A 25483-nucleotide genomic window follows, 5' to 3' on the forward strand; every position below is an offset into this window, starting at 1 on the left:
CCGCCAATTTTTTTTCGGGTTCATTGCCGCGGATGATATCCCGCGGGGACGAGTATCCCGATCCCCGCCGGGAAGGCTGCTGAGGCGAGACCGAGCTCCGCGCAGCGCGGAGAAGACCCACGCCCGTGGCCGGGACCGCGGCGGCGGGGGCCGGGTGCCCATCCCGGGGGTGTCCGCGCCGGACGAGCGCTCTGTCCGCGCGGGTGCGAGCGCCGTCGGCCACAGGAGGGGGCGGGTGCGGGTCCCGGGCCGGCGGCCGTGAGGCGGCGGTGGCGGCGCTGCGGCGGCCCCGGAGCCCCGCGGGGCCTCAGCCGGCGCACCTGCGGGGCGGGGGCGGCGCGTCCCGCCCTGACGTCACAGCGCTCCCGCGCCGCCGCCGCCGTCTGACAGCCTGCGCCGGGCGCGGTGCGGTGCGGTGCGGGCAGGCAGAGCGCCCCGGCGGCTCGGCTCGGCTCGGCTCGGCTCGGCTCGGCTCGGCTCGGCTCGGCTCGGCTCGGCTCGGCTCGGCTCCGCTCCGCTCCGCTCCGCTCGGCTCCGCTGCTCCGCGCTGCCCTCGCCATGTCTGTGGCCGGGCTGAAGAAGCAGTTCCACAAAGCCACGCAGGTACCGAGCGCTCTCCCCAGGCGCGGAGCGCGCTCGGCTGCGGCCGGCGTGTGCGTGGGCATGCACGGGTTTGTGCGCGGGTCTTCACTCGAGTGAGAGCGGGGCGAGTGGGTCTGCGCGGATGCTGTGCCCGGCCGTGCGCGATGAGCGAGCGTGCGGGGCGCCGTGTGTCTGGCCGGGTGCGCGCAGGGATGGATGTGCGCGGAGGGCGGGGGTCTGCAGGGGTGTCCATCTGCCGAGGGCCGCGCTCGCCGCGCCTCCCCGCTCGGGGCTCGGGGCGCGTTGCGGCAGCGGGCAGCGGCTCCCGGGGTGCCCTGACCGCCGCGCTGGGAGCCGCGGGGCAGCCGCTGCCGCAAGTACCCGCCCCGGGTCGGACCTTCCCTGCCGAGGTCTGTGCGCCGTGTTGCGTAGGCGCTGTTTGTTTTAGCCTGACTATGGGAAAACGGCAATAAACGTGACCTTTTTGTTTCGTGGGTCTAGACCGCAGCTGAAATCCGAGTAATGAGGTTTGGTTCTGTTGCTTTAGGCATGGTGTGATATTGCAGGAAGGTCAGGGTGAGTGTTTCACCAGTAGTTGAGTTGTTTCATAATACAAAATCTGTGTGTTAGAGTCTGCGAGGGTACAAATTCTGACTTAGTGACTTAGTGTGCTTTAGGGCTAAATCTAAAATGATTTCATGTAAGTCAGAGGAATTAATTTAGATCTAGAGAGCTGACACCAAGACCTGTGCAGTGTAGGTGGGGGTTTTTTTGTGATTTTGGGGTTTTTATGGATTTTTGTGTGTGTGTGTTTTGGGGGTTTTTTGGTTGTTGTTGTTTGTGTGTTTTTGTTTTGTTTGGTTGTTTTTTCAAGTTTTGTTTTGTTTGTAACTAAATACTAAATCTCCAGTTATTTCCAATTGCTTGCCATTGCAGGCATCCTCAGCTAGGAGTCTTGGTCACTGCAAGCAATCTGTAGATCCAGGCACACAAGATACATTCCACTTTTTGACTTTTCAACACCCATGTGTTTCCCCTTCTCATGCTTCTCATCTCTTGAGCACTATGGGGAAATATTCGCCCGAAAAATGATCCTTAATCCAAATATTTGTCTAAATTCTGATTTTCCATACCTTGTAGCTGCACCAGTACACACTATAACTCTGAATGCAATGGTTTTATACCAAGTCCTGAGTGGGTGCATGAAGACATTGAATAACACTGTGTCTCACCTTTCATGCCACATTGTTCTGCATCATTGGTAAAATAAGCCTTGCAAGAAAACGTCTGCACTCAAAACAGATGGCATAAGGAGCAGGTAAGTGTGCCTGAGCCCATCCAGCAGTGCCCATCTGCTGCTGCTTACTTTGCTGTTTCTTCCCCTGCTGCCCTTGGTGCTATGAGCAGCCTAGGAATCATCATTATGGCAATTCTTATTTTCTGATACTGAAAATAAGAATTTCAGTGTCTCTGCTGTCCATGTTTTAAGAAGCAGGCAAGATGAAGTTCACTTTTTAGTATTAGAAATTTCAGTTCTCCATTTTTGTAAGCTAATGAGAATGCATCTGCAGCAGCAGAGGTAAACATCTTTTTTTGAGGGAGCATGGTGTGAAAGGTCTGTGCCTGCTGTTTTGTCCTTCAGATGACACTCTCACACTGATTGTCAGCAGTACTGTCATTTAGAAGGAAGGAAGAGTTTTAGCTGTCTGGAACAAAAACATTTAAGTCTCTGATGCCAGATTTAGCAGCCTGACATCTGATGACCCAGGGATTTTTGGCCCCAGCCTTGACTTTCGCAGTTTGTTTTCATGCAGGCCATGAAGACACATTCATGTATGAGAATCACTCACAAGTATGTTGAAGAGTGATCTGCTTATTGGATTGTGTGCATTATGAGTGAGAAATCTGCGACATAGTTGTGCTGACCTTGCTCCAGGGAGTAATCCTTTTGACTAGCGGTTAAACACCAGGTGAAATACAGATTGACATTGCTGGCATGAATGAAGCTTTCCAGATAGGAACAGACAAATAGGAAGTGTTTAAAAATTCTAAATTATTCATTTGGTTCTTACTCATGTTTATTTATATGATGTGCTGTTTAATAGAGTCCTAGGTCATATCAAGAGCACATCTAGATTGTTTTATACAATGCAAAAACTTTATTTCATTTCCTTTATTGTTTTCTGACTTGTGAAATGTCAAGCTAACCTGCATGAAGTACTGCCAGTTTAGCAGTTGTGCTGAAGAACTTAATGCCTGGCAACTTTCATGGAACACCTGCAGCAGCAGTGAGACATTGACGAGCAGGAGGACACTTTGTACCTTCTGGAATGAGTCGAGTGTTCACCCTTTTGCCTTTCAGAAAAACTAATGGGTTTACCTCTGTGCAGCAGATAAATAAAGTTTAGAGAAATCTTCCTGAGTTTGTAAAAGCAGGGTGAGTCTGGAAGCCCTGGTATTAATAGAGAATTGCATTAATACAGATGTTAGACTGACCATGTGGAGCAGGTTAGGTTGTTCATTTACTTCTAATATTGACAGAGCACCTAAGAAGGAGAAATTACCCCATTTGAATGTTAACATGGTGCTGCAGATCTGTCATACATCCTGAAGCTGGGAAGAGCTAAAATGTTTTTTCCAGAAATGGGCAACAAAGTGCTGTGCCACCAAATGGTCCCTTTTTCTTTAGGCATGCAGACTCCTTTGCCAGTAGTGTTGTGCCAGTGTGACTGACAGAATATGGCTTCCTCCAGGTTTATGTACAGTTATAAAACTACCACAGTCACTTTGGGTGATACAGATTTGACAGTCTGGGGCATTTAAACACATTTGTTTTAAAATAGCGTGAGCTTTGTTTCCACATGACTGCATTCATTGCATAATATGGCTCTTGTGAGGCACAGTCAAAACAGCTTTCAGAAAGTAATAATTTCTTAGGGAAAGAGCTTAACACAAATTCTGGGAATGACCACATCTGATGTTCCATTTGAAACAACTGAATAAATGTGACTGACATTTAAATAGTGTTTAAATATTAATGTGGTGATTTGAACCAAAAGCCTGCAGTATGGTTTATTTTCTACCACTGCATTCTGCTTTCGTGATTAACTTTGTCTCAATACCCAGACCAAATAACCCAATTTACACATTTCTATGTATATGTTTGAAAAAATGAGAAAAAAATGTTTGATATTGGAAGAAACATCTGAAGAAATGACTTCCACTCCATTCATCATTGTCAGTAGATTGTTAGATGCCATTACTTTAGGTGGAAACTACTATGCTTCTGTCTTTAACAAGGCAACCTGTGAATGGCACAGTAAGAGAATGACTGCTGGTGAATAAGAAGCAAATGAGACTCCTGCCTAGCTATGCTGTTGTCCACAAAGTTCTGTGGTCTTCCTAGGCCTTCTGTGCTAATTCAGAGCCTGTCTACACAGGTTCTCATGTGAAAAAGAGAATATTTGGGTTCATCTGCCAGAATGTTTTTTTTTAATTCCTTGGTCAGAAGTATGTAAAATGTTTTTCTCTGTAATGTATGACTCAGTCCACTTACTAAACAAACTGCAACTAACCAATTTTTACTGTTCTCTGTTGATATTAATATTTTCCGTAATCGCTAGCACACTCTGTATTCATAACATGTTCCTGACTGTCCTGCAGTGTTCTGTGGCAGCTGTGTTTGCTTTTCCAGTGATAGGCCATCACCTGTCTTTTCCAGCTGACTGTGGTTGAATCTGTAGCAGTGGGTCTGCTTTTCTCCTTCCATGTTTCCTCACATGCAAAGGTACATGTGGGAATTCGCCTGGAAAGCTGGGCGGCGTTATATTTTTCTTAGTGCAAACGCTGCACCGTGTGTTGCTTTTGTGGAACTTAAAGATCTCCCTTCTCATGTAGTGTAGAAACTTGTGAGCAGTGTGAGGATGGTGGAACGAGGGTAGTTTGCAGGGTGGTGTGGCTCTGAGGATAGAGCCCAGACAGGCTGCTAGAAACCTCTGTTTGAGAGGCAGGCCCCGCTGGCAGGCTGTTGGCTTCTCTCAGTGTGGAGCACTACCTTTTGGGATTAAGGAAAGGGAGCAAAATTTTGATCTGGAAATAAAGACTATTTTTAGAAAACAATACTCAGCTGCAGAGGGGATTATTTCCGCAGCAGGTAGGGAAATTCCTTCTCTTTGTGTGCTCTAGCTGATTGCCAGATACATTATTCACATTTGGCATGATTCCCGTGCGTCCTTTTATTGATATTACATAATTGAAAGGGTGAAAATTGACTTTAATCTAAATTGCTCTTTAGTTGGATACTGTGTAACCCTTCTGAGTTGCTGATGGCTTAAACAGTCTGCGCCAGTTTTAAACCCTATTTCTAAATCGGATTGGAGGAACTGCTGCTTTTTGTACTAAAAAGATCATGACTTTTTTTTTTTTAAGATTTCTCAAACATCTGGAAAGTTCCTGTAGTAGCTTTCCAACTGATTGATACACTTTCCATTTTTATATATGTATATAAAAGTTGGAGCACTAAATGACACCCATCTCTAAGTTTTCTCCCAGTGATGTCTGGAGGCAAAGAATACCCATAGATGCTGTGTTCAAAACACAGCATGCACCAAATTTTTGTTTCATATCTTGACTCCCATCTTAACTGGAATTATTGCATAGCAAGGAAGAACTGGACGCTCTTGGTCACTCATGCAAAACTGTCTTTGAGTTTTAAATGTGTCCTCATGACTAGCATACTGATTGATAGCATGCTGCATAAAGTGCTGGAGCAGCATAACCAATTCTAATTGAAGAAGATTTTGCAGAGGTTACTGTGCAGAAAATTCTGTACTTTTACGTAGCTCCTAATTGCAAATGGAAGGGAGGTGCCGAGTTGGTCTGACATATTTCTTGTGAAGGATAGAGGCTTGAGGAGCTGGAACATTGACTCTCATGACCTAGTAGTGTACCAGTGAAGTCTTTGGCTTTTAAAAGCTCGACAAGAGGGACAGAGTTGAAAATCTGCTTTGTGGGCCCCAAGGAGCTGCTGCTGTTCTGTGAGAACATGTGAAGAGAAGCTGTATGGGCAGCATTTAGTGGGATGTGCCCTGACTCATGGCCCTCTTACCAGGGAAAGTCTGTGGTATGTTCAGGGACAGCCAAAACATCCTCCAAACCTCTTACCTTAGAACTAAAAGGTCTTCCTTCTGCTGCTTTCCAGAAACTTCTGTGGCTCTGATTTTCTTCTCAGGCAGTGGCTCCTGATGGACAATGGTGGTGCTTATCCTTTCTTAAGTATATGTAGATAATCAGACGAAGGAAAATTGAGCTACAGTGTGGCATTATTGCGATGATGTTTGCCACAGCACAATTACCTTGCTTTCAGTGCTTATCTAATCCTGCACTTAATCTTGGAGACAAAATAGTAGCGTTTTTATAATCTGAGGTTATAGCACATCACAGGAATCCATCCAATCTGTCATAGAAGTGCCAGAAGTTAAAATTAATTAATTTTTCGCTCCCCAAGCAGAGAAAAAAGAAATAGCTATTTACTGTGCTTACATTTTTCATAAAATTTCCCTTTACAGAGGCTCTACAGACCTGCATGGTAGAAAATTAAAAATTATAAGTGGTTGTTTGAAATTCAGCATATTTTCAGTTTGTCTGTAGATGGAAATCACTGTGATGGACCTGTAGAGAGTGATCTGTGGGTATGTATTTGCACTTGATGTAATAGTGATAATGTTCTTGTGTCCGTGATGGAGGACGTATCTTTATAAATAAACATATTTAAATTTTTTTTTATTCTGTAGACTGAAATTGGACTGACGTAGTTGTTGCAGCGTCATATGGTTCACACTGAGTGCAGCAGTTTGCGCTCACCTTCTTTTCCCATCATCATTTCTCCACAGAAAGGGAGTGTTATTTGATCCCAGCAAAGGTGCTGCTGAGGCAGCAGCAGCATAACCTTGTGGTTTGGTGTGATGCCAGAGGACCTTCTGAAAGAACAAGAAATTCTCATTTGGCGATTGCACCTCTTACTAGAGGAAGGCTGGAGAATGGAATGCATATCTATTTCAGAGTAGATAGGTCCCACTAGCTGAGATCCTTGTCAGCATTTATGTGATTTTCATCAGGCTGTGTTTTGGTCTTGTGTTCCTTGGATTTGTTATCACTGTCAAAAGGGGTTGCTATGCTGAATTCTTTGTAAGCAGAAATTTTAAAATAGAGAAAAATTACTGGTTTTCCCTGCCTTTTCCTCCACAATTCTATGGCAGCAGACTGTTAAAATATTTATATTCCCCTCTGCCTCCATCATATTTTTTGTGGATTTCAGTTTGATGTTTTTAATAACTTGTGTTATTTATACATCAATTGTTACTCTTTTTGATTGCCTAATTTCCAGTTTCTATTGGCTGCAAAATGTCTGCATGTGAAGAGTTTATCTAAACATTTTGATATAGAGCTTGTTTTTCACCTTTGGGATATGAAATTCAGTGGCTGTTGTGAAGAAACACCAGAGATACTGTTTATCTTTCAATTTAAAATGCCATTAAGCACTAGACATCACTTTGTTCTGCATCTTTGCGAAAGAGTGCAGGAAACAGGTTGAAAGGAGAGCAAGTTTCGTTAGAGATAAAAACTGGGGTTTTTTTCTCTAGAAAGAAAATTTTCCTGCAAATGTTCATTTAGTCTTTTATGACTTTCAGTAGACTAACAGGATTTGCTCTTTTAAGCAACACTTAGACAGATAGATATTACTGCTGAGTTCTTTTCCAATCTGTACACTTTTCAGCTTTAAGGTCTGTGCCAGAAATTCCTTTTCATGCAAAATCAATCTAGATGCAGAAAACCAATTAATAATTCATAAGGTATAAATGTCAAAAATAAATGGTGTTTGCCTTTCCAGATGAGTCACTTAGAGCTTGTCTGCCTTGGAAAGTTATGGCATCGTAATCTAAGGGCTGAATTGGAAATGCTGCAATTTTACAAGTGTAACTCTGCAATGGATGGGTTTCTTTCTGCTTGTAGAGGAACAGCTTTTCAACTTAACTGGGTTTTTTTGAAAAGGGAATTGAGGGCATCAGACTAAGGCCTATCCTTCCACTGCAATGAAAGTGTTTGCACAGAACTGGCTAAAGCATGAGAGACAACCAACTAGTGTATTTTTCTCTACTGTTTCACCATATAATTTTTTTCCCCCTGGGAATGTTATCTTTGTCATCCAAACGCAGTTAGCTAAAACTGTTGGTTGCTTCATCCCATTTCTTGCACTGGTCAGTAATGGATGGAATTTAGTTTTATTTTCTACTGTTATGAAAGGAATTAAGAACTTTTAAAACAGAGCTGAGGCATGAAGAATGTTCTAACCAAATGCAAACATTTTTAGGAATCAGAATGTTTGAATGTGGAAATGTGCCTTGATGTGCACAATAACCATGAGTGCACATTTACTGGCTAGACTCCATCATCCAAGGAGCCTTTCACTAGTATTAACAAATGGAAGTTTGTCTTTCAGGAAGAGTGGTTGGATCTTATGTTATTATTTGTAGTCTAGATTTGGGTTTTAAATATGCACATAGTATTCTGAGGCTGGCAGGGAATCTTCCTTTCTTACAAAATTGCTGAAAAACGTATTGCCAAATATGAGACGAATTCACCACTCTCGGAAGTGGATGTGACTGCTGCAAGTTGTAAACGTAATATACCTTTCTTCTAGACTGCCATAAGTATAAATAGGCAAAATATGAATTTTTGAAGGTGTAATTGTCTCAGCTGAAAGCTGAGGGAAGCTTAGGTAACTTATATAAATCTTTAGCTTTTCAATGCAGAAAAAATATTTTTTTCCTCTATTAGACTCTTTCTGTTTTGTTTCACCTATGTAAGGTGCTGCAAAAAAAGGCATACAGGAACAAAAGTTAAGCTTTGCATGGTAGCAATGGAATTTTCTTGCTAGAGAGAGTCAAAAATATGTATGACATCAAAACATATAAAATACCAAAAGAATAATAAGGGGTTTTTTTGTTTTATAATATTGTCATTCAGAATGTGTAAGTCAGGGTGGTTTTGGACCTGTGACTTTTCAAAGGCCTGAACTGGCATGTTTTAGGAAGGCTGCTCTTTTATAGCCAAAAATCTGTAACACTTGAAATAGAATAACAAAAGCTCTACAGCTTCTGGAAAGTATCCTATTTTTTTATTTAACAGTAGACTTGGGCAGAAGTAAAATACTAGAAAGGAAGATGAGTGAGGATGAAAGACTGGAGAGGTCCACAACAGGGATCCTTGAAAACTGAGCAGAGGTGCACTGTCTGGTCTGGTATGTACGGGTGGTGACTGACTGGAGGGAGAAGGAATGGCAGATGTTCCTGAAGGAAGCTAACACTTGCTGTTTCCTGCTTCATTATCCGGCTAGCTCCAGGATTCCTGTTCCTGATCTGGACGCAGTGATAACGTGTACTGTTCCAGCCCAGGAGCAAAGATAACTGTTCCCAAAACACACACAGCTTAAGTATCACCAATGGGTTAATGAAGTCAACATGAATTTAATGGTGTCCGTCAGTATAGGTGGAATCAAATGTCACTAACGAGGGAAAAAGGTAACATTGTTTCTAAGCTGACAACCCCAGCTGTTACAGATTTCCTGTCTCACAGGGAGAAAGAATAAGGAAGAGGCAATTGTCCTCTGCTGCTCTGATTTCAGGATGGTCTTTTAACCAGAACTGCTGGACAGCCACTGAAAAATAAGCTTTCCATGACTTAGTGCTTTTTTCTTTCCCTAGGGAGAGTTTGCTGTTCTGAGTAGACTGACAGAGCCTTTATATTTTGTGTGTGGAAAGTTTCCCCAGCGCTGGCTGCCAAAGGTTCTGCTAGGTTTCTGCTGGATCAGCCAAGTCGCTGCATCAGGCCGGTGACTCATTGGAGCAGTGCGGTGCAGGCCCCGGCCCTCGCGGGCAGAGCCGAGCTCCGAGCGCCGGGCCAGCGTGCTCCGAGCTGCGGCCCAGGGGCTCCCGGTGACCCCAGTACCCGGCCGGGCTGCAAAGTGCACTAACACATACTGGCTATGCAGATGTATAGCTTTTTGAGATGAAAGGCAAGGTCCCAGTGTGTCTTCCTTGTCCATAACCATAAGGAGGGGAATGAGCCTTGTAATTCAACATGAGAAAGCATTGTTGCAGACTCTTGAGGTGAGTTTCAGTATATCTGCAAAAAAGGAGCTATCCTTCTGCTCTGTGCTGCTAAGTGACTAAACCACATATGATCTTTTTGACAGAAGAACATAAGTCTCTGGACATGTGTGCAGTTGTGGCTCTTGAGGCCCAGAGAGTCTCGAGGGCAGAGCTGGTGTTTAGCTGTCTTGTTTCTTGATGCACAGCCTGAATGTATTAGCCAAGAAAGGAGACGAGCATGCTTGGGTTGAGCTTCTGACTGGAGCTTGCTGGTTCTACTCCAGAGTCTATTCTAAGAATAAAAATAAGTTTTTGAGATTAAAACAAGTCGAAGTGTCGACGGACTTCTATTTGAAAATGTCTGCCAGACTATACGAGAAAATTTATGCGGTGCCTAATGGCTGACCTTACACTTATGTCTTTTGGGCTGATAGGATAATTGCTCATTTACCCTTCTCATCTTAAGAACAAGACCACTTCCCAAATTATGTATTTAAATCAGCTATATAAGATTTCTAGCAACTTTTATAAAATGTAGGCTGTCTTCCTGAGCAGCTTTGAAAGCTTCTCTAGAGACATACAGATATGGTGCTGTTATATCTTGCTCTTTGTAAAAGACTCTTTCTCTCTTTCCTTCCACAGCACATTGGAGCAAGAGAGATTTGAAAATTTAATGAAGCTGCAATAAAACAGTCTATTCTAGTTCCATATTTTTCTCATTTCTGTTTGCAGATTAACTATATGTGTGCTCAGGGAAACTTCTTGATCTATAAACAGATTGACTGCTGTAGACTTTTTTCCCCTGATTTCCTCCTGATATTTCTTTAAAACCTTTGGAAAGTATTGTTACAGTAAATTGCATTTCCTTTAAATGCTATATTAATTTTCTTGCAGTAAAATTAAAGTTGGGAAGGTAAATTAAGCAGCTGAGGGAGAAGCCATGGATGTCAAATGAGCTGTTTGTTAAAGAATGAAGATCAGATCAGGAGTATAAGTGACAGCCTTCTGGATGGCTGAGCCAGAGGGCTCTGGGATAGGAATTTAGGGCTCTTGGAAGCCCTTTGGAGCATGTGATGGAGCAGGTAGCAGGGAGCTGCAGTAAGTGGGGAGAGTGGGATCAGGTGTTATCTTTGTATGCTGTGTTTTAGTAATTTTATTAACACTACACTGAGGACTTAACAGAAGAGAATGGGATTTTTTTCTCCTATTCGCTATTGCAAGGTCATGAATTTAGTCATGGTACCACACCACCCCGTGGCTGTATCACTATCTGAAGTCATCAGGTGTTTGGTATGTCCCTTGAAAGTGACTGGGTCTGTGGTTATAGGTTTAAGATGTGAAATATTAAGGCTTTAGAAGCATTAACAAATATGGACAAGATAATGCCAGCTTGCTCCTTAGTATTCCCAGGTCAGAAATAAGAGTGCTTTAAAATGCTGTTGCCCTGTTTTTGCTTTTGAGATTTCTTGCTATACATTGAAGAAGAAAGTAGTAATGATTTCTGGTGCCTGTGCTAAGCTACAGAGAAGACTTGAGAGAAAGGTATAGGAATTCTGTTCTGTCATATCACAGAGGAACCTAAGTCTGACAGAAAGTCCCAGGGAAGAGTGGAAGTGGCAGGACAAAAAGATAAATTAAAGTGTGTTTACAGATACTTTGGTTTCCTGCCACAGCCCTCCTGAGCCTGAGCCAACAAGCAAAGCTCTGCAGTGCCCTCTTCTGCAACCATTTCTTTTCCCACATCTCTGCTGCCAAGTGACCAGGAGGGCAGGAAAAGTGACTTTTTGCTCATTTTCTGTGCCATTCTTCTATATCTGAGGAATTTCTGGTAGGATTTGTGGGCCTAGTTTCCTCTGCAGCAGGTCAGGGTGATCAAGGAACTGAGACTTAAGCAATTAATTTATTGTTTCTATTATTGTGAGTCCTTGGCTCTACTGAAGTAATGTGTTTGGTTAGCAGGCTGGAAAAGGTTGGGTTTTGTTTTGGTACCTTATTTGTTTTTAAACAGCAAGAGTCCTGGCATTAACTATTGCTCTAAATTATAAAACAATGCAGTGTAGCTCTTAATTCTTTAATGTAATATTTTAAAAGATGTATAAATCATTTAAGGAAAGCAGAAAGCATTTATGTATTATCACAGGTTTTGCAAGCAAGCAGTGCATAGTCAGGATTTACAAAAATTTTCCCAGTATTTTGTTTGCAAAGGAGACTTTATACAAATGTACTATGGAGGTGACCTTGTTTTTAGTATGAAACATTCACTAATGCATGTGCTATATGCCTTTACTCAGCAGCAAAAAACATTCTGCAGACTAAATTCTGCTGATCTGCATATTTTTGCTCATTTATCTTAAACATTCAGAAATAATTTTTATCCAAGATTTTCATTATTATTATTAATAACAGTGTTTTAGCAGCCTATAATCCCAAAAATTAAGGAGAAATTACAGAATCCAGGTGTTTTAAAATTAGTAACGCAAGAGAAAAACCTAGGGTTTCGTTATAACTACATGGTTATAAGACTTAAGAGTTTTGAGGGGGAAACCACACATAACAGCAGACAAATGACAGGCACTGCAAAGAACCATCAGTAATTCCTCTGAGCCATTTTGTCTTCAAGTTTACCTCCTTCGAGAGCTGTTCCAGTTTGAAATGTGTTCTAGATCTTTGACAGTGTGTGATTGTGCCCCTCCCTCTTGCTTTCTTTCAGACAGAGTGAAGTAGCAGCTGACCTAAACTTCTGAGGCAGTGTCTATATTGGAAAGTCACACAGTGCAAAAAGCTTGTGAAAATTGCAGGAAATATTCCAGTTTTAGATAGGTTTTTCTATGTCATGTGAATATTTAAAGTTTTTTTTCAGACAGTTGTGAAGAGCTCTCTGTTCAGCTGATGGGTTGACTTGAGTTTTAAATTTAGTAAATTGATTGACTACTACTAACTTCCTTTGCAAGCAAGGTGGTGGAAGATGTCAGAAGAAAAGTAACATCATCCACACAGAAAAGAAATCATGTGAATTTATGAATCAAGAGGGCATTTTAAGAAATGATGTAATAAATTAACGGATGTGGCAGAGCAGGTTTCTTTACCTTTATCTCATTTTAAAGAACTAGATTGTCCTTTTTGAGACACAGAAAACACGGGACTTTAAAGAGATGAGGATGGAACTCCTGAAACACGCCCTGTGATCTCTGGTGATCTTGGTAGCACTGCTGAGTTGCCATCTAGGAGTGTCATCTTCTGGAAATCTGAGCTACTGGGTACCCTGCTGCAGCCCTGATTGTTCACATCTCCAAGGTTTGAGTAACGCAAACCAGGAGGCTGGTGATGAACCACTTCTGTGCTCCATCATGAGTTTTGATGTCTGCCATAGACGGCCTTCACTAAGAAGGTGAAGGATCCTTAACCACTTTCTTTCTGTGCACCCAGACATAAGCCAGGCAGTGAATGGTTGTAGTAACCAAGGGATCTGCACTGGCAGTGCAAGCTTTGCTCAGAATTCCTCTCCCTGCTTTGCAGCACTTTTGTCTCACCACTGTGCAAAAGATGTGATAGAGGAAAAGCAGCTGTAAACTCATGAGGAAACTGTGAATTCGTGATCTCTGGGTATGCCAAAGAGGGTAGCTGTTGTAAACGTGTCCCTGATGGCAAATGTCTATTTATTCTGCTTTTTTTGCTTTGTATTTTTTTTTGTATTTTCTGATCTGAGCCATTGCTACCATGCAACCAGAACCCAATGACTAGAGTGGTGTATGATCTTGGCTGATGCTGCTCTTGCTGAAGATACATACTGCATAGATCTAACTTGCTAATTTAGTGTGCAGTTCTAGTGAGTAATGGTACTGCCATACCTGTTTATTGTCAGGTTTGAAATACCTGGTTTTAAAACCTCACTTTGGAGACAAAGATAGACTTGTGATTTCTCCTTGACATGAAAACTTTGGTTTTGCTGTTGATCAAGTAATCAGTGGGACTGGAAGATCTGAGGACTATAATCCACACTCAACAGGCGAAGCTCATTGTAGCTCACTCATTTTAGGTGAGTGTGGGGAGACGCTGGATTCTGCATCCCTCTGAAGAGTCAAGAATATGATGCCCCCTGGCTTCTGGAGGCTTATCTTTCCAGATACTTCCAGTAAAGCAATGCACTTCATCAGAGCCATGTGCCATGAATTTTGGTCACCTTCAAATTCTTTGTTTCCACCTCAGTCTTTTTTTGATGAGTGGTAGGAGAAAGATGTATATGTGTATATATATATATATATATATATATGTGTGTGTGTGCGTGTATATATTTATATGTATATGTTCATATATATATGTGTATGTGTATATATATGTAAATATGTATATTTATGTTAATTTTAAGGTATTTTATTTAATTTCTTTGAAGCGTTGAAGATTTAAATGAAGAAAGTATTGGAATGGTATTGGAAAGGTAAATTTTAAGCACTGATAATGAGTTGATCATAATTCATCATCTTTTTTAAATCTGGGCTATTCAGCTACACTTCCTGAAGTTCACACAAAAGCTTGATAAATTGTAATAAATACCGTTTCTCATGAATAATAATTGAATCAATCAGGGAATTTATAGTTTTGCTAATATATGTGGGTGAGAGCCATTCTATATTTAAACTGATTGGTGTACCCCCTATTTAATCATAGCTTTGCTCATGTCATTATGTTTCTGTCTGGTTCTGTAGAGTCATTGTGATCTCTGCAGTCTTGCTTGGTAGGGGCATGTGCATGGCAAAACTTCCATGCTGCATGGACTTTTGAAGTTTTCAGAAAGCCCTCTTTGTTACAGAGAGCCATCATGTAAAGTGGATAGTCTGGCTTTTTTCTCTTTAGATCTTCCTAAGGCAAATGTCATCATTGGTGTACTTTACTGTCATGCTGCAGAAAGAATGCTTATCTGCACTTACGCAAACAGCCTTTGTGAGAGCTCTGTTCCTTCTGGTAACCTGTGTTTCTAGGGCTGTTACAACTTTTATTCCCACAAGAACTAATGACATCACTGAGCGGTGTTACAAGTGATTTCATCCTTTAGTATGAACTAATCAGTAACACAGAGTTGTCCAAGGAGTAGATCACAACCTGAATAACCTGTGTTGTATTTTTTCGGCGGATTGTTCAACAGAGTTGCACACGGCAAGATCCAAGATCATACATCTAAATAACAACACAGAGATTGCTTTGCCTTCAAACTGCTGCAAGGGACTGTAAAGATTGGTGCATCCCAGTGGAATCCTACAGCCCTCTACCTGTGTCCTTACTGCGGTGAGGACAAAACTAGATGGTGACAGACACTTTATACACTTCCTTCAGACTGAACATACATGTACACTAACGTGGTATGCACAGTTTTATATTTTGATTTCTTGAGTGACATCATGAAAAGCTGCTGTCCCCCTGGGACTAACCCAGTTCTGCCTGTGTTCAGATGACTTTGTGTTTGTCTGCTTCTGGAGTGATGTGTATGTGGCAAATGCTCTTCCTCTGTTCTGGTCCTCACCCTCTCTCAGGCACTGTGAAACTCTTAGGAGCCATATAAATACATTACTTTTACTTGCTTTTTTACACTACAAATGTATTTGGGTTTATAGCATTTCTTCTACCCACATAACCTGAATTTTTCCTGCTAATTTCACATATTCATTCTCTATGGAAAGACCTGTGAGTCAGTCTTCGCTTTTCTGCATTTGGAGATGAATTTGAAATTCTTGAATCCAATTAGAGTCTCCCCGTAGACATGCAAGCCTTTTTCATTTCATGTTCTTCTGCTTCACTTGTCCTTGTGGAACTAGCAGTGAAATTATTATGGAGCATCCCTATTCACATATCTGTATATGATTATGTATCAAGCAGTCCCAGCTATCAGGAATGTGAATGTAGCACTCAGACAAAGGAGATAGGTTATTTTGTGTGTATGTCCATATTATTTATGTATCAGCATAGGAGATATTTAGATATAGACACCGTACCCCAGTAATCCGAAGTTCCTCTTTAGGCGATGAAGTGGTACGTCAGAGAAAATGACTAGCTATTGTTACCATCTGACCAGAGCAGAATACTTGAAAATGGTGCAGCCACTGTATATATGTGTGCTGCAAACATAAACACAAGGGCAGATGTGGATACTAATAGAAAAGGTATCATCAAGCTTTTTGTAGCAATCTTAAGCTTGAGCATTCAAATTGAGGGATGAAAGTGCCTTCTGAAGCGATAATTAATATTTTATGTTTTATATCCAAGTAGAAAATCATGGTAGTTTAATGAGACAAGCAGTACTATTTTTACATATATAGTGTAATCAGCTGTGAACATTTTAAAATCTTTAGGAGGGCCATTATGATACTGAGAAGCTGAATTAAAAGCATGATTTAAAAAAATATACCAGACTGAGTTTGCATTGTTCTTGATTTGAAACTTTGTGTTTTGACAATTCCAAACCTTTCAAGAAATGCAGGGGCTAAATGTTTAGTTTAAAACTCCATTAAGTAGATATTTTCAAGTAAATTGTTTGCCTCCAAGTTCTGAAGCTTTTATGAAAATAATAATTAAAATTGCAGGATTTAAAAGTTTAAAAATCACAGACATTTCATAATCAAAGTGAATTCCTCCATAGACTAAGTGTAATTATGTGGTCTTTTCTTCCCAGTGTTGGCATTGGGATAATGACCTTCCCAATAAGTGACATCAGCCGCTCACTGTAAGTCTCTCTGAAGATCTTGCACCCCCTTGGTCACCTCCCTCTGGACACGCTCCTTGAGCTTAGCTCCCAGAGCTGCACACAGAACTTGAGGTGAGGCTGCACCAGCACAAAGAGGGACAATCATTTCTCTTGCCCAGCTGGTGATGCTGTGCCTGAGGCACCCCAGAACACTCCAGTTGCCTTACTGGCTGGCAGGACAGTGGTGGCTCATATTCAACTTGCCATCTATCCAAACTCCCTCTTGTTTTTCCATGAGGCTACTTTCCAGGCTCTTGTCCCCCAGCTTGTACATACAACCTGGATTACCCCATCACAGGTAGAAAATCCATCACTTGCTCTTGTTCAGTTTCATGTAGCTGATGATTGCCCACCTCTCTAGTTTTATCCATATCTCTCTGTAAGGCCTCTCCACCTCTGAGGAAGTTCACAGGTTTTCCTCCTTTGGTAACATCAGCAAAGTACTTAACAGACTTTCAATTTCTGTGTCCAGGTAATTTCAAATAAAAACATCAAAGAGCACTGGCCCTAAAACTGAGCCCCATGAAGCCTACTGGTAACTGTCTGCTAGCCTGATGTGATGTGATTTAGTACCCATCTACCCATCAGTCAATTTCTCACCCAGCGTGTTATAGACTTTCCTAGCTGTGTGCTGGACATTTTGTCCGGCAGGCTACTCTGAGAGATGGTATTTCAATCATGCATAATGAATCTTTCATTAAGTGCTGTACATTGCATCCTCTCCATTATATAACATGTTTTAACTATTTCTATTCACAACAGAGCGTGAAACTTCTTTATTCAGTACTTAAGACTGTGAAATAAAGTTTTCCTGAGTTGTCTATAAAATTTGCATTAAATCTCACTTCTTATAGTTCTACTCTGTGAATTGTTTTCCTATGTCTAACACTGCAGAGATGACTCACCTGTGCTGGGTGATAATCTTGACCCCTATGAAGTAGTTTTATAAAAACAAAAGTATTTCATTTATTTTCTGCGCTGAGAGACAGACAGCTGCCGATGCTCTGTCTGTAGGGTTTTGTTCAGTGACAGAGGAAAGGGGAGGCTCTAGCAAATGAAGGATCACTGTACCAGTATGGAAATATTAGCATGTGGCACTGATAAATAACTGTGATTGCTGTATTAAAAACATGCTGGGATTAAAGCCATTATGAAGCTCTTACAAGTAAAATCAACTGTAGAAGAAGAACTTGCTTTGCTGCTTCTGTGTGAATGGCTTCTTTTGGCAGAGGTCTTCTGATCCAGAGTCAGGTCAGTTCCCAGCTAACACTTAACTGTGTTAGGGCAAGTATGCAGTATAGATCTGCCTGAATGGAGGGTGTGAAAAAGGAAGGACAAGAGTGTAGTCACATAGTGTTACACGTGCTGGCCAAAGAGCCTGAAGCAATAATGAGTTACGAGACCAGGCTGCAGGAGGCTGCTGAGTGCTGTAGTGCCAGCCTGTGTCATGGGGATCAGCACAGATCCTCAGGTTCTTGGAGGATGCAGGGCCTGGGCATCGGGTACTGTGCAGTTAACAAAAGAGGAAGCTTTCCGAAACATTCTGTTATGCTTTCAGATTTCTCATTTAGGTTTAAGGTTTTGATTTAAGGCTAGGATAAAACAATGAAGCATAACAGGTGCAACAATGTAGAAGCTTGTGGCTAGATATTTATACATAACATATCAACGATTTATGTATAGGCACTTTCTCTAGCTTAATTAATTCCAACTACAGAAAACATGCGGACGTTTTAAGTTCTTAGTATCCTAATTTTTATTATTAATTTATTATAACGCATAATAGGAACTTCTGTTTTACGTAATTGGGGAAAGAAAATACATTATTTTTCTGACTCAAGTTCTGCGCATTGATTTTCTTTGAACTTGAATTCTCCAGTAAGTGGTTCTTAAGCTACTTCAGACGTGTTAAAGAACATTCAACATCCAAATACTTTCAAAATTTGGTAAGGACATGAAATAATGTATCCAGTAATGATGCCAGCTATTGTGATTGTAATAGAAATAACTGTCTATGGTTCTGACAGAAAAGTTATACAGAAAGGTTTATGACACTTTCACTACTTAGTGATAATTGAACCATAGATCAAGCCTTGTTATCTTGTGGTATATTTAAAGCACAGATATGTACACGAGATTAAGCATGGTTTTTTTATGTCTGTATGAAATACAAGTTGACTGTTAAGTTCCTTATTCAGTGTTTCTTTTTCTGGTGGAGCCATTGGCTGATTTGTCTTGTAGAGATGATTCTTGCTAGTGACTAATCCCATGATACAGGAGTAATGTTTTAACACCATCTATAGAATGTAGCAGTTTTGCTAAGAAATACAAATTTTCACAAAATTTTTGAAAATTATTGATAAACTGCAATATCTATCAATGAGATGTAGAGGATGTAGAATAAAATCTGTACAAGAATTTTATTGGAGCGGAGCAGAAATTTCTGTTTGTGTTTCAAGCAGTTTGTAAGCCAATGTTTCACCAATTTTCTGCTCTTCTTTCTTAAGCAACTTCAGTTTCTTAGAGTAGAAGAGGTAACTTATAAGTGAAAGGCTCTGAAAGCAAGAATGATCTCCAGTGACGCAGCCTACCTGTGAGCAAGTAGGGGTGTAGGGTGTAGTGTTTTAAGAGAAAAGAAGCTTACCTGCTGAAAATTTCTGTCTCTTTTCCACATTTGCAAAGAGGACTATATCATCTGTACCTTTGCCTTCATGCTGCTGCCATCAGCAAAATCAGTTTTGCTTCAGAGTCCAAGTGAGGCACCCCCTCACCATTAGGGATGCAAGTGGCTGCTGAATCACCATTGGGAGAAAAGAAGGAGAAGGCTTCATGGAGTATCATTCTGGAAAACACTTGTCAGGAGACAAATGAGGTTAATGATGAGCAGAACAGTGAGGATTAGTGGACAAGGCTGGTAAGTTAAGCCTCACTGGATTTCAAACTAAATAACAGTATTTACTATCCTTCTTCTCAGCGCCTCGTGGGGAAGCTCTCTAGTTGTGCAAATAGGAGAACTAGGGATTTAATTCTACTAAAAAAGAGATACTGAGTAAGCCCTTTCATGTAAATAATGGCTTTTTCATAGGAATGGAAAAAAGACCTTTTTAAAATTTATGTTTCCATTCTAAGGTGACTAAAAGGGCAACACAAACATTCTAAACACAAATGCTGAGATTAAAAAATACATTTTTTTCAGTTGTTTTGAGGGGGGAAAAATGCTGATGCATTTCCAAATAGGGATGCAGTTTTTATAGGAACTTCTGACACACCACAATAATCCCCTTAGTGTTCCATTCACGCAAGTAACTTTAGGAAATGGTAGTTAACAATTAGTTAAGAAATGAGTAATGTGTGGTGAATAGTTTTGACTGTATAGTCCAAACTGTATTGATAACAATTAGTCTTTCAATAAGAGTCTTCTTTTGTGTGATAAGAGTGCCTTTGTAATGTGATGATGGCTAAAGTTCTGACACATACCTTTGAGACAGTCAGTGATGCTCATTATCAAAATGCCACAGCACAGCTAAGCCACAGTGACTGTTGTACATTTTACTCTGCAACAGGCCCAATCCAACTTAATTTGGTAAATTAATGTAAACTTCCTTTGAGTACTTTGCAGAATCAAGCACTGTCAAAGGGATTGTTCAAGGCTCCACTATGCAGAGGAAAATTCTTCAGAGGAAATCTGAAGAAAGCAGATAGATCTGGATGGGAGATTCAAGATAACTGTGTTTTGTAGGAATGGCATATCTAATTAAGACATAAATGGAAATATTTTGCAGGGAATTTTGAATGTTCAACAACATAAAAGAGTAATGACTTTGTAATTGAACTATATATATAAAATTCCATTTGACATTTCAGTCATATTCAAAATACCTGATTCTCAGTGTGCATACTTGAGATTTAGGTACTTGCTATGCCAAGTAAAGGAATTACCAGTGAAGTAAAAGTGAAATGAGCTCTGATTTATTGCAGTCCAAAGGTAGAGGAACACTAGAAAAGGTTACCACATTTGTCACAGGAGTTTTCAAAGAGACAGTAAAGTAATGTACATTGATTTTTGGCTTTATGGACAAGACTATGAACATATGAGCTTTTTATTTTGGGCTTTGGCAATTGAGAAATCACCGCAAAAGATATTCAGCAGAAAAGCCAATACTGGCTTTAAACTTGCACCATTATGCTAATGATTCCTGTCTGTGGTACATTTCAAGAACACTTTTCTTCTAGGATTCCCCAGAACATTGCTGATCTGAAAATTGAGTCTTCCACTGTTTTTTGTTTTCTGCTTGCTTGTGCAGACATCAGTGACATTGGAACAGTGATGCCTGTTCTGGCACTCCCATCAAATCCGTGGTTTTCAGAATAGAATGTGCTATGTATTGGAGTCCCAGATCATATTGCTCCCCTGTGACCTCTCCTTCAAAGAAGCTTTGCTTACTTTCAGCTCTTGCTTTTGTTTATTTCAGCCTAAGGAAAAGTTCTCTGTGGAGAAGTTTGTCTTTAGTCTACTTTTTCCTTCCTTCCAGCAGAACATTATTTTACATTACTTTTCCATTCAGATACATTTAGAATGTCCACTAAAAGAGGGACACTCAAGGAGCTGCTTTCTTGTTTTTCTCTGCTCCATCTTTCCTTTGAACTCCCTTGACACTAATCATGAGGAGGCGGTGAAAAAGTACTGATTAGCAGGAAACATCATGCACTAAGAGAAGAAAAGTCAAACTTTTTGAGAAGTCTATCTAGACATAATAATGTTGTAACAAACTGGAGCTAACTACAAGTGTGGCTAGTGCTTTGGACAGCTGTGTGAATTGGGGCTTCCTGAGGGAAACAGTGACGTGGTCAGTGTAAGTGAGTTGTTCAATATTATTTTCCATTCTAACTTCACACTCTTGCAAAGGCATAGAAAGTTAAAAACACTTTGCTGTTCAGACATGGAATTTTCAGGATACAGAGAAAACATCTACAGGGCCTTATCTTTGCTATCTCTTGATCTGCTTGAAAGCAGAAGCATTTGGGAATTTGCAGTTATCTGGTTCCAGCAAGATGTCACTAAAGTGAAAGGAGTTCTTTGCATTACTTTGCCTCTCTTTGCCTTTCTGGCTATAAATGGATGAACACCACATTCAAGACTACATTTTGAAATGAAAATATCACTTTATCAGTGTTAAGTGGTCAATTAATTTTATATGCATCTAAACAGAAAGACTTATTACAGTCTCAGCCAGAAACCTTGGCTCTGACTCCTGCTTAAATGGTGATTACTGTTGTGGCTGACTGTTGGGTGACTAAATGAGGAACATCCGTCGCTAAAGGTGCAAGAGGGTTTAGGTTAATCTTGGATCTGTAGGCCCCCTGTCTGGGTTTATTGTCAGTTTGCATGATGCAGAGATAGAGGATAGGAAGGAGCCATTATTATTGGATCAGAGCTGATTCATTCTGTTCATCCCTTCAAAAAAAATTTGTACTCTTTGTGGCTGGCTCAAGCCAGGATGCTGACAACAGAAAAAAAATTGCCATTGTGTTTCTAAGAGGCACAAGTCATTCAATTCCTGATGAGCTGTTCTTAAAACATATTTCTGCTGTAAAGAGTTTGTCAGCATCCTTATCTCCAGACAGTCAGATATGCTGTTCAGGCTGTGTCAGTAGCCTAATTAACATATTTTCTCCTGCTAGGAGTTACAGCAACCATTCTGAAATATTTTAAACTCATTTCTCGAAGACCCACATTGGTCCATTTTTAGAGTGTTGAGCAGCACATCAGCATTGCTAGGAAAGTTTTAAAGATGACACCTCTGGTGCCTGCAATGTCTGTGCCTGTATAAGCTTTATTTCCTGTGTCTTGCACTGCAGTTTTGCCCGTGTTTGTGAGGTGAGGCAGCAGGGAGCAGGGGCTGATTGATGGGGAGTGGCACTGCATTGCCTGGCAGCTGGGAGCTGCTTAGTGACTTCAGCACAGCATCGGTTCAGGCCCCCACTTAACAAATTTCAGTTACCATCAGTTACGAGCGCTGAGGGAGAAGGGGGGCACAGGAGACACACTTCACCCTGTGCCTGGCCTTTTCCAGTTCATTTAAGAGTATTACAGTGGTTATATAATGCAGTGTCCCAGGAGGCATGGGCAGCAGATAGCGTGCAGGAGGTTTCCTGACCGGAGAAATTCTGGCTTATGAGCCATTATTGGGCAGCCTTGTCCCCTTCCCTCCTGAACTGATTTATTGTCAGATCACAAAGCAGCACAAGCTACTTTTATTCTCTTGATTTTTCTGATAGGATGTTAAGATTGTATTTAGTCACAGGGCATGATAAGCTCTATATGGTTTATCTGTAGGTTATGTAATGCTCCACAAACACAGGCTGCGGTCTTGGTTGGTCCTGGGCTGGCTGTGCAGGGCTTGTGCTGTAGCACTATTGCCATGGCCCATATTTATCCATTTGTTTAGAAACAGCTCATCCATTTCCATGGTCTTTATAAAAGGTGCTAAGGACAACTCTTAAGAAGCCAAGGCATCTGGAATAAGTCCTTTTTTCCTTTTTTATTTTTTAAGCTATAATGTTACATACATAGAAAGTGAAAAGTGAAAATGAAATAGTTGTTATCAGTGTTTTGCCATTTCTAAACTTTCATGTACCTTGGTGAGACCCATTTTAAAATATTTAAAATCGTCTTTGTTACCAAAAGCTGACACAGTATTCAGTAATAAAAACCTCAAGCAGCTGAATTCTCGGAAAGCTGAACTTAAAGATTATTATTGAAATTTAACCCTGACTGAATTTTTAAGCTGTTTTCTTTGTGCTTTATAAGCACTGCTCTTTGACAGTTAAAAAATCTGTTTAATAAATGTGAACTCAAACCAGATATTGTTGTAGGTATTTATAAACTTTGTATTCCTTCTGCAGTTTATATATCTCATTTTCTTTGTGAAGCACTAGTTTTTAAGGCAACTTTAGTATTTCCTTAAGGTACTCAAAGGCTGCTTAGAAGACTTTTGCTCCTTATTAAAAGAAAGAAAATAATAGGTATGGAAAGAGAACAATAGGTAAGATTGTTTAAGATATTTTTCCTGAAAGAAACTTGTATATGGAAATGTTTTTCAATATGTGTTTTTCTTCAAGTTGATACAAACTGCCTTATGATTGTATACCTTTTGTAATATCACTGTTTCTGAAATACGTTTCTTGTTAACACAACATCTTATGACCTAGCAGTACTATAATGATGATGAGGAAGAGGCTGTGGATATTGTGGATGTTGTCTGCCTGGCCTTCAGCAATGTCTTTGACACTGTCTCCCACAGCACTGTCCTGGAAAATGACAGGTGCAGCCTTCATTTTTTTAAGGTGACCAGGCTGGATGGCCAGCCCTAGAGGGTGCTGGTGAATTCAGTCTGCATTCAGTTGGCATCCAGGCGCTGGCAGCATTTCCTAGGGATCAATGTTGGGCCCAGTCCTGATTAATATCTCCTTTGGTGATCTGGATGAGGAGAGTGAGTGTGTCCTCAATAAATTCACAGATGACACCAAGCTGGGCAGTAGCGTTGATCTGCTGTAGGGCTGGAAGGCTCTGTGAGGGGACCTGTTTAGGCTGGAGACCAGCGCCAAGGCCAAGTGCTGAGATCTGCTCTTGGGCCACAACAACTCCAGGCTGGGGCAGAATGACAGGAAAGTGGCCCAGCAGAAAAGGACCTGGGGGTGCTGGTGACAGCAGCTGAACGTGAGCCAGCAGTGCCCAGGGGGCCAAGAAGGCCAATGGCATCCTGGCCCTGGCCTGTGCCAGCAACAGTGTGGCCAGCAGGAGCAGATAAGGCATTATCCCCCTGTCCTTGGCACTGGTGAGGCCACACCTCCAATCTTGTGTTCAGTTTTGGGCCTCTGAGTTCAGGATGGACACTGAGATACAGGAGTGTATCCAGAGAAGGGAAATGGAGCTGGTTTGGAGCACAGGTCCTGTGAGTAACGGCTGAGGGAGCTGGAATTGTTTAGCCTGGAGAAAACTAGACTCAGGGGCGACCTTGTCTCTCTAACTACTGCCTGAGTGGGGGTCAGCCTCTTTTTCCAGGCAATTAGTGACAGGGTGAAAGAATGTAGTTCTAAGGTACACCAGGGGAAGTTTAGGTAGGGCATCAGGAAGAAATTCTTCACAGAAAGGGTGATCAGATATTGAATGGGCCGCCCAGGGAGTTGATGGAGTCACTATCCCTGCGGGTGTGTAAGGAAAGACTGAATGTGACATTCAGTGCCATGATCTAGTTGACATAGTGGTGTTCAATTAGAGGTTGGACAATGATCTCAGAGGTTTTTTCCATCCTAATTGGTCCTGTGATAATACAAGTATCAACCTTAACAATGTCCTTTTGAATCTGGTGGCTCTTGCCATTCGCTTGAGTAATTTCTCCTGTTCCTGATCTAGTAGAAAATGATGCTTCAGCCACCGATCACAATACCAATGTGACTATTGTGGAAGATCAAAAAATTTGAGAATCCACAACTGTAATGCAGTCAATTAACCAATAGTCTACAAATTACCTGTGTGCAGCAAACATTTATTTCTCCCAGGATTATTTCCATTGCAGCCATGAGCAATGATAGAGCAGTGGCCCTTCTTGCAGCTACTTATAGATGGTGAATAGTGTTTCAAAAGCTTTCAGGTCTTGTAGAAGTTCTTTTCATCAGGTTTTGACAGACAAAATTTTGATAGCTGTAATGCCTGTATGCATTGGGAAAGTACAATATTTAAATAGAAGTGAATTGCTTACCTTTGAAGGCTTACCTGTGAGCTTTCTGTGATGTGATTTAAGTGATTATTTATGTTATGAATATACTACTTTCTGTCTGAAAGAGAACGTTCCTGTGTTGTGAAGCTTCTGTTATGCAGATGCTATTAAAATCATAGTTTCCAGAGAAGTGCTACTAGAATTCAAACATGAAAAATAAGAATTTGTGATAAAAATTATTATCATTCTGTAATTTAGATGATTTTCAGATTCAGACCCAGAAACTAATTTATACAGGA

The 25483-nt window shown here is 41.1% G+C and overlaps 1 protein-coding gene across 1 annotated transcript in view; it reads left to right on the forward strand.

Moving 5' to 3' along the window:
• The first annotated feature begins 498 nt into the window (after positions 1-498).
• Positions 499-25483, forward strand: part of SH3GL2 (SH3 domain containing GRB2 like 2, endophilin A1) — an 88819-nt gene continuing 63834 nt past the window's right edge. The window contains exon 1 of the mRNA XM_063180936.1: positions 499-603. Within this exon, the coding sequence (XP_063037006.1) occupies positions 559-603 (45 nt within the window). The 5' untranslated portion in view covers positions 499-558. The remainder of the gene's footprint in view (positions 604-25483) is intronic.

Source organism: Melospiza melodia, chromosome Z (genome assembly GCF_035770615.1).
Source record: "Melospiza melodia melodia isolate bMelMel2 chromosome Z, bMelMel2.pri, whole genome shotgun sequence".
In the NCBI taxonomy this organism is placed as follows: domain Eukaryota; kingdom Metazoa; phylum Chordata; class Aves; order Passeriformes; family Passerellidae; genus Melospiza; species Melospiza melodia.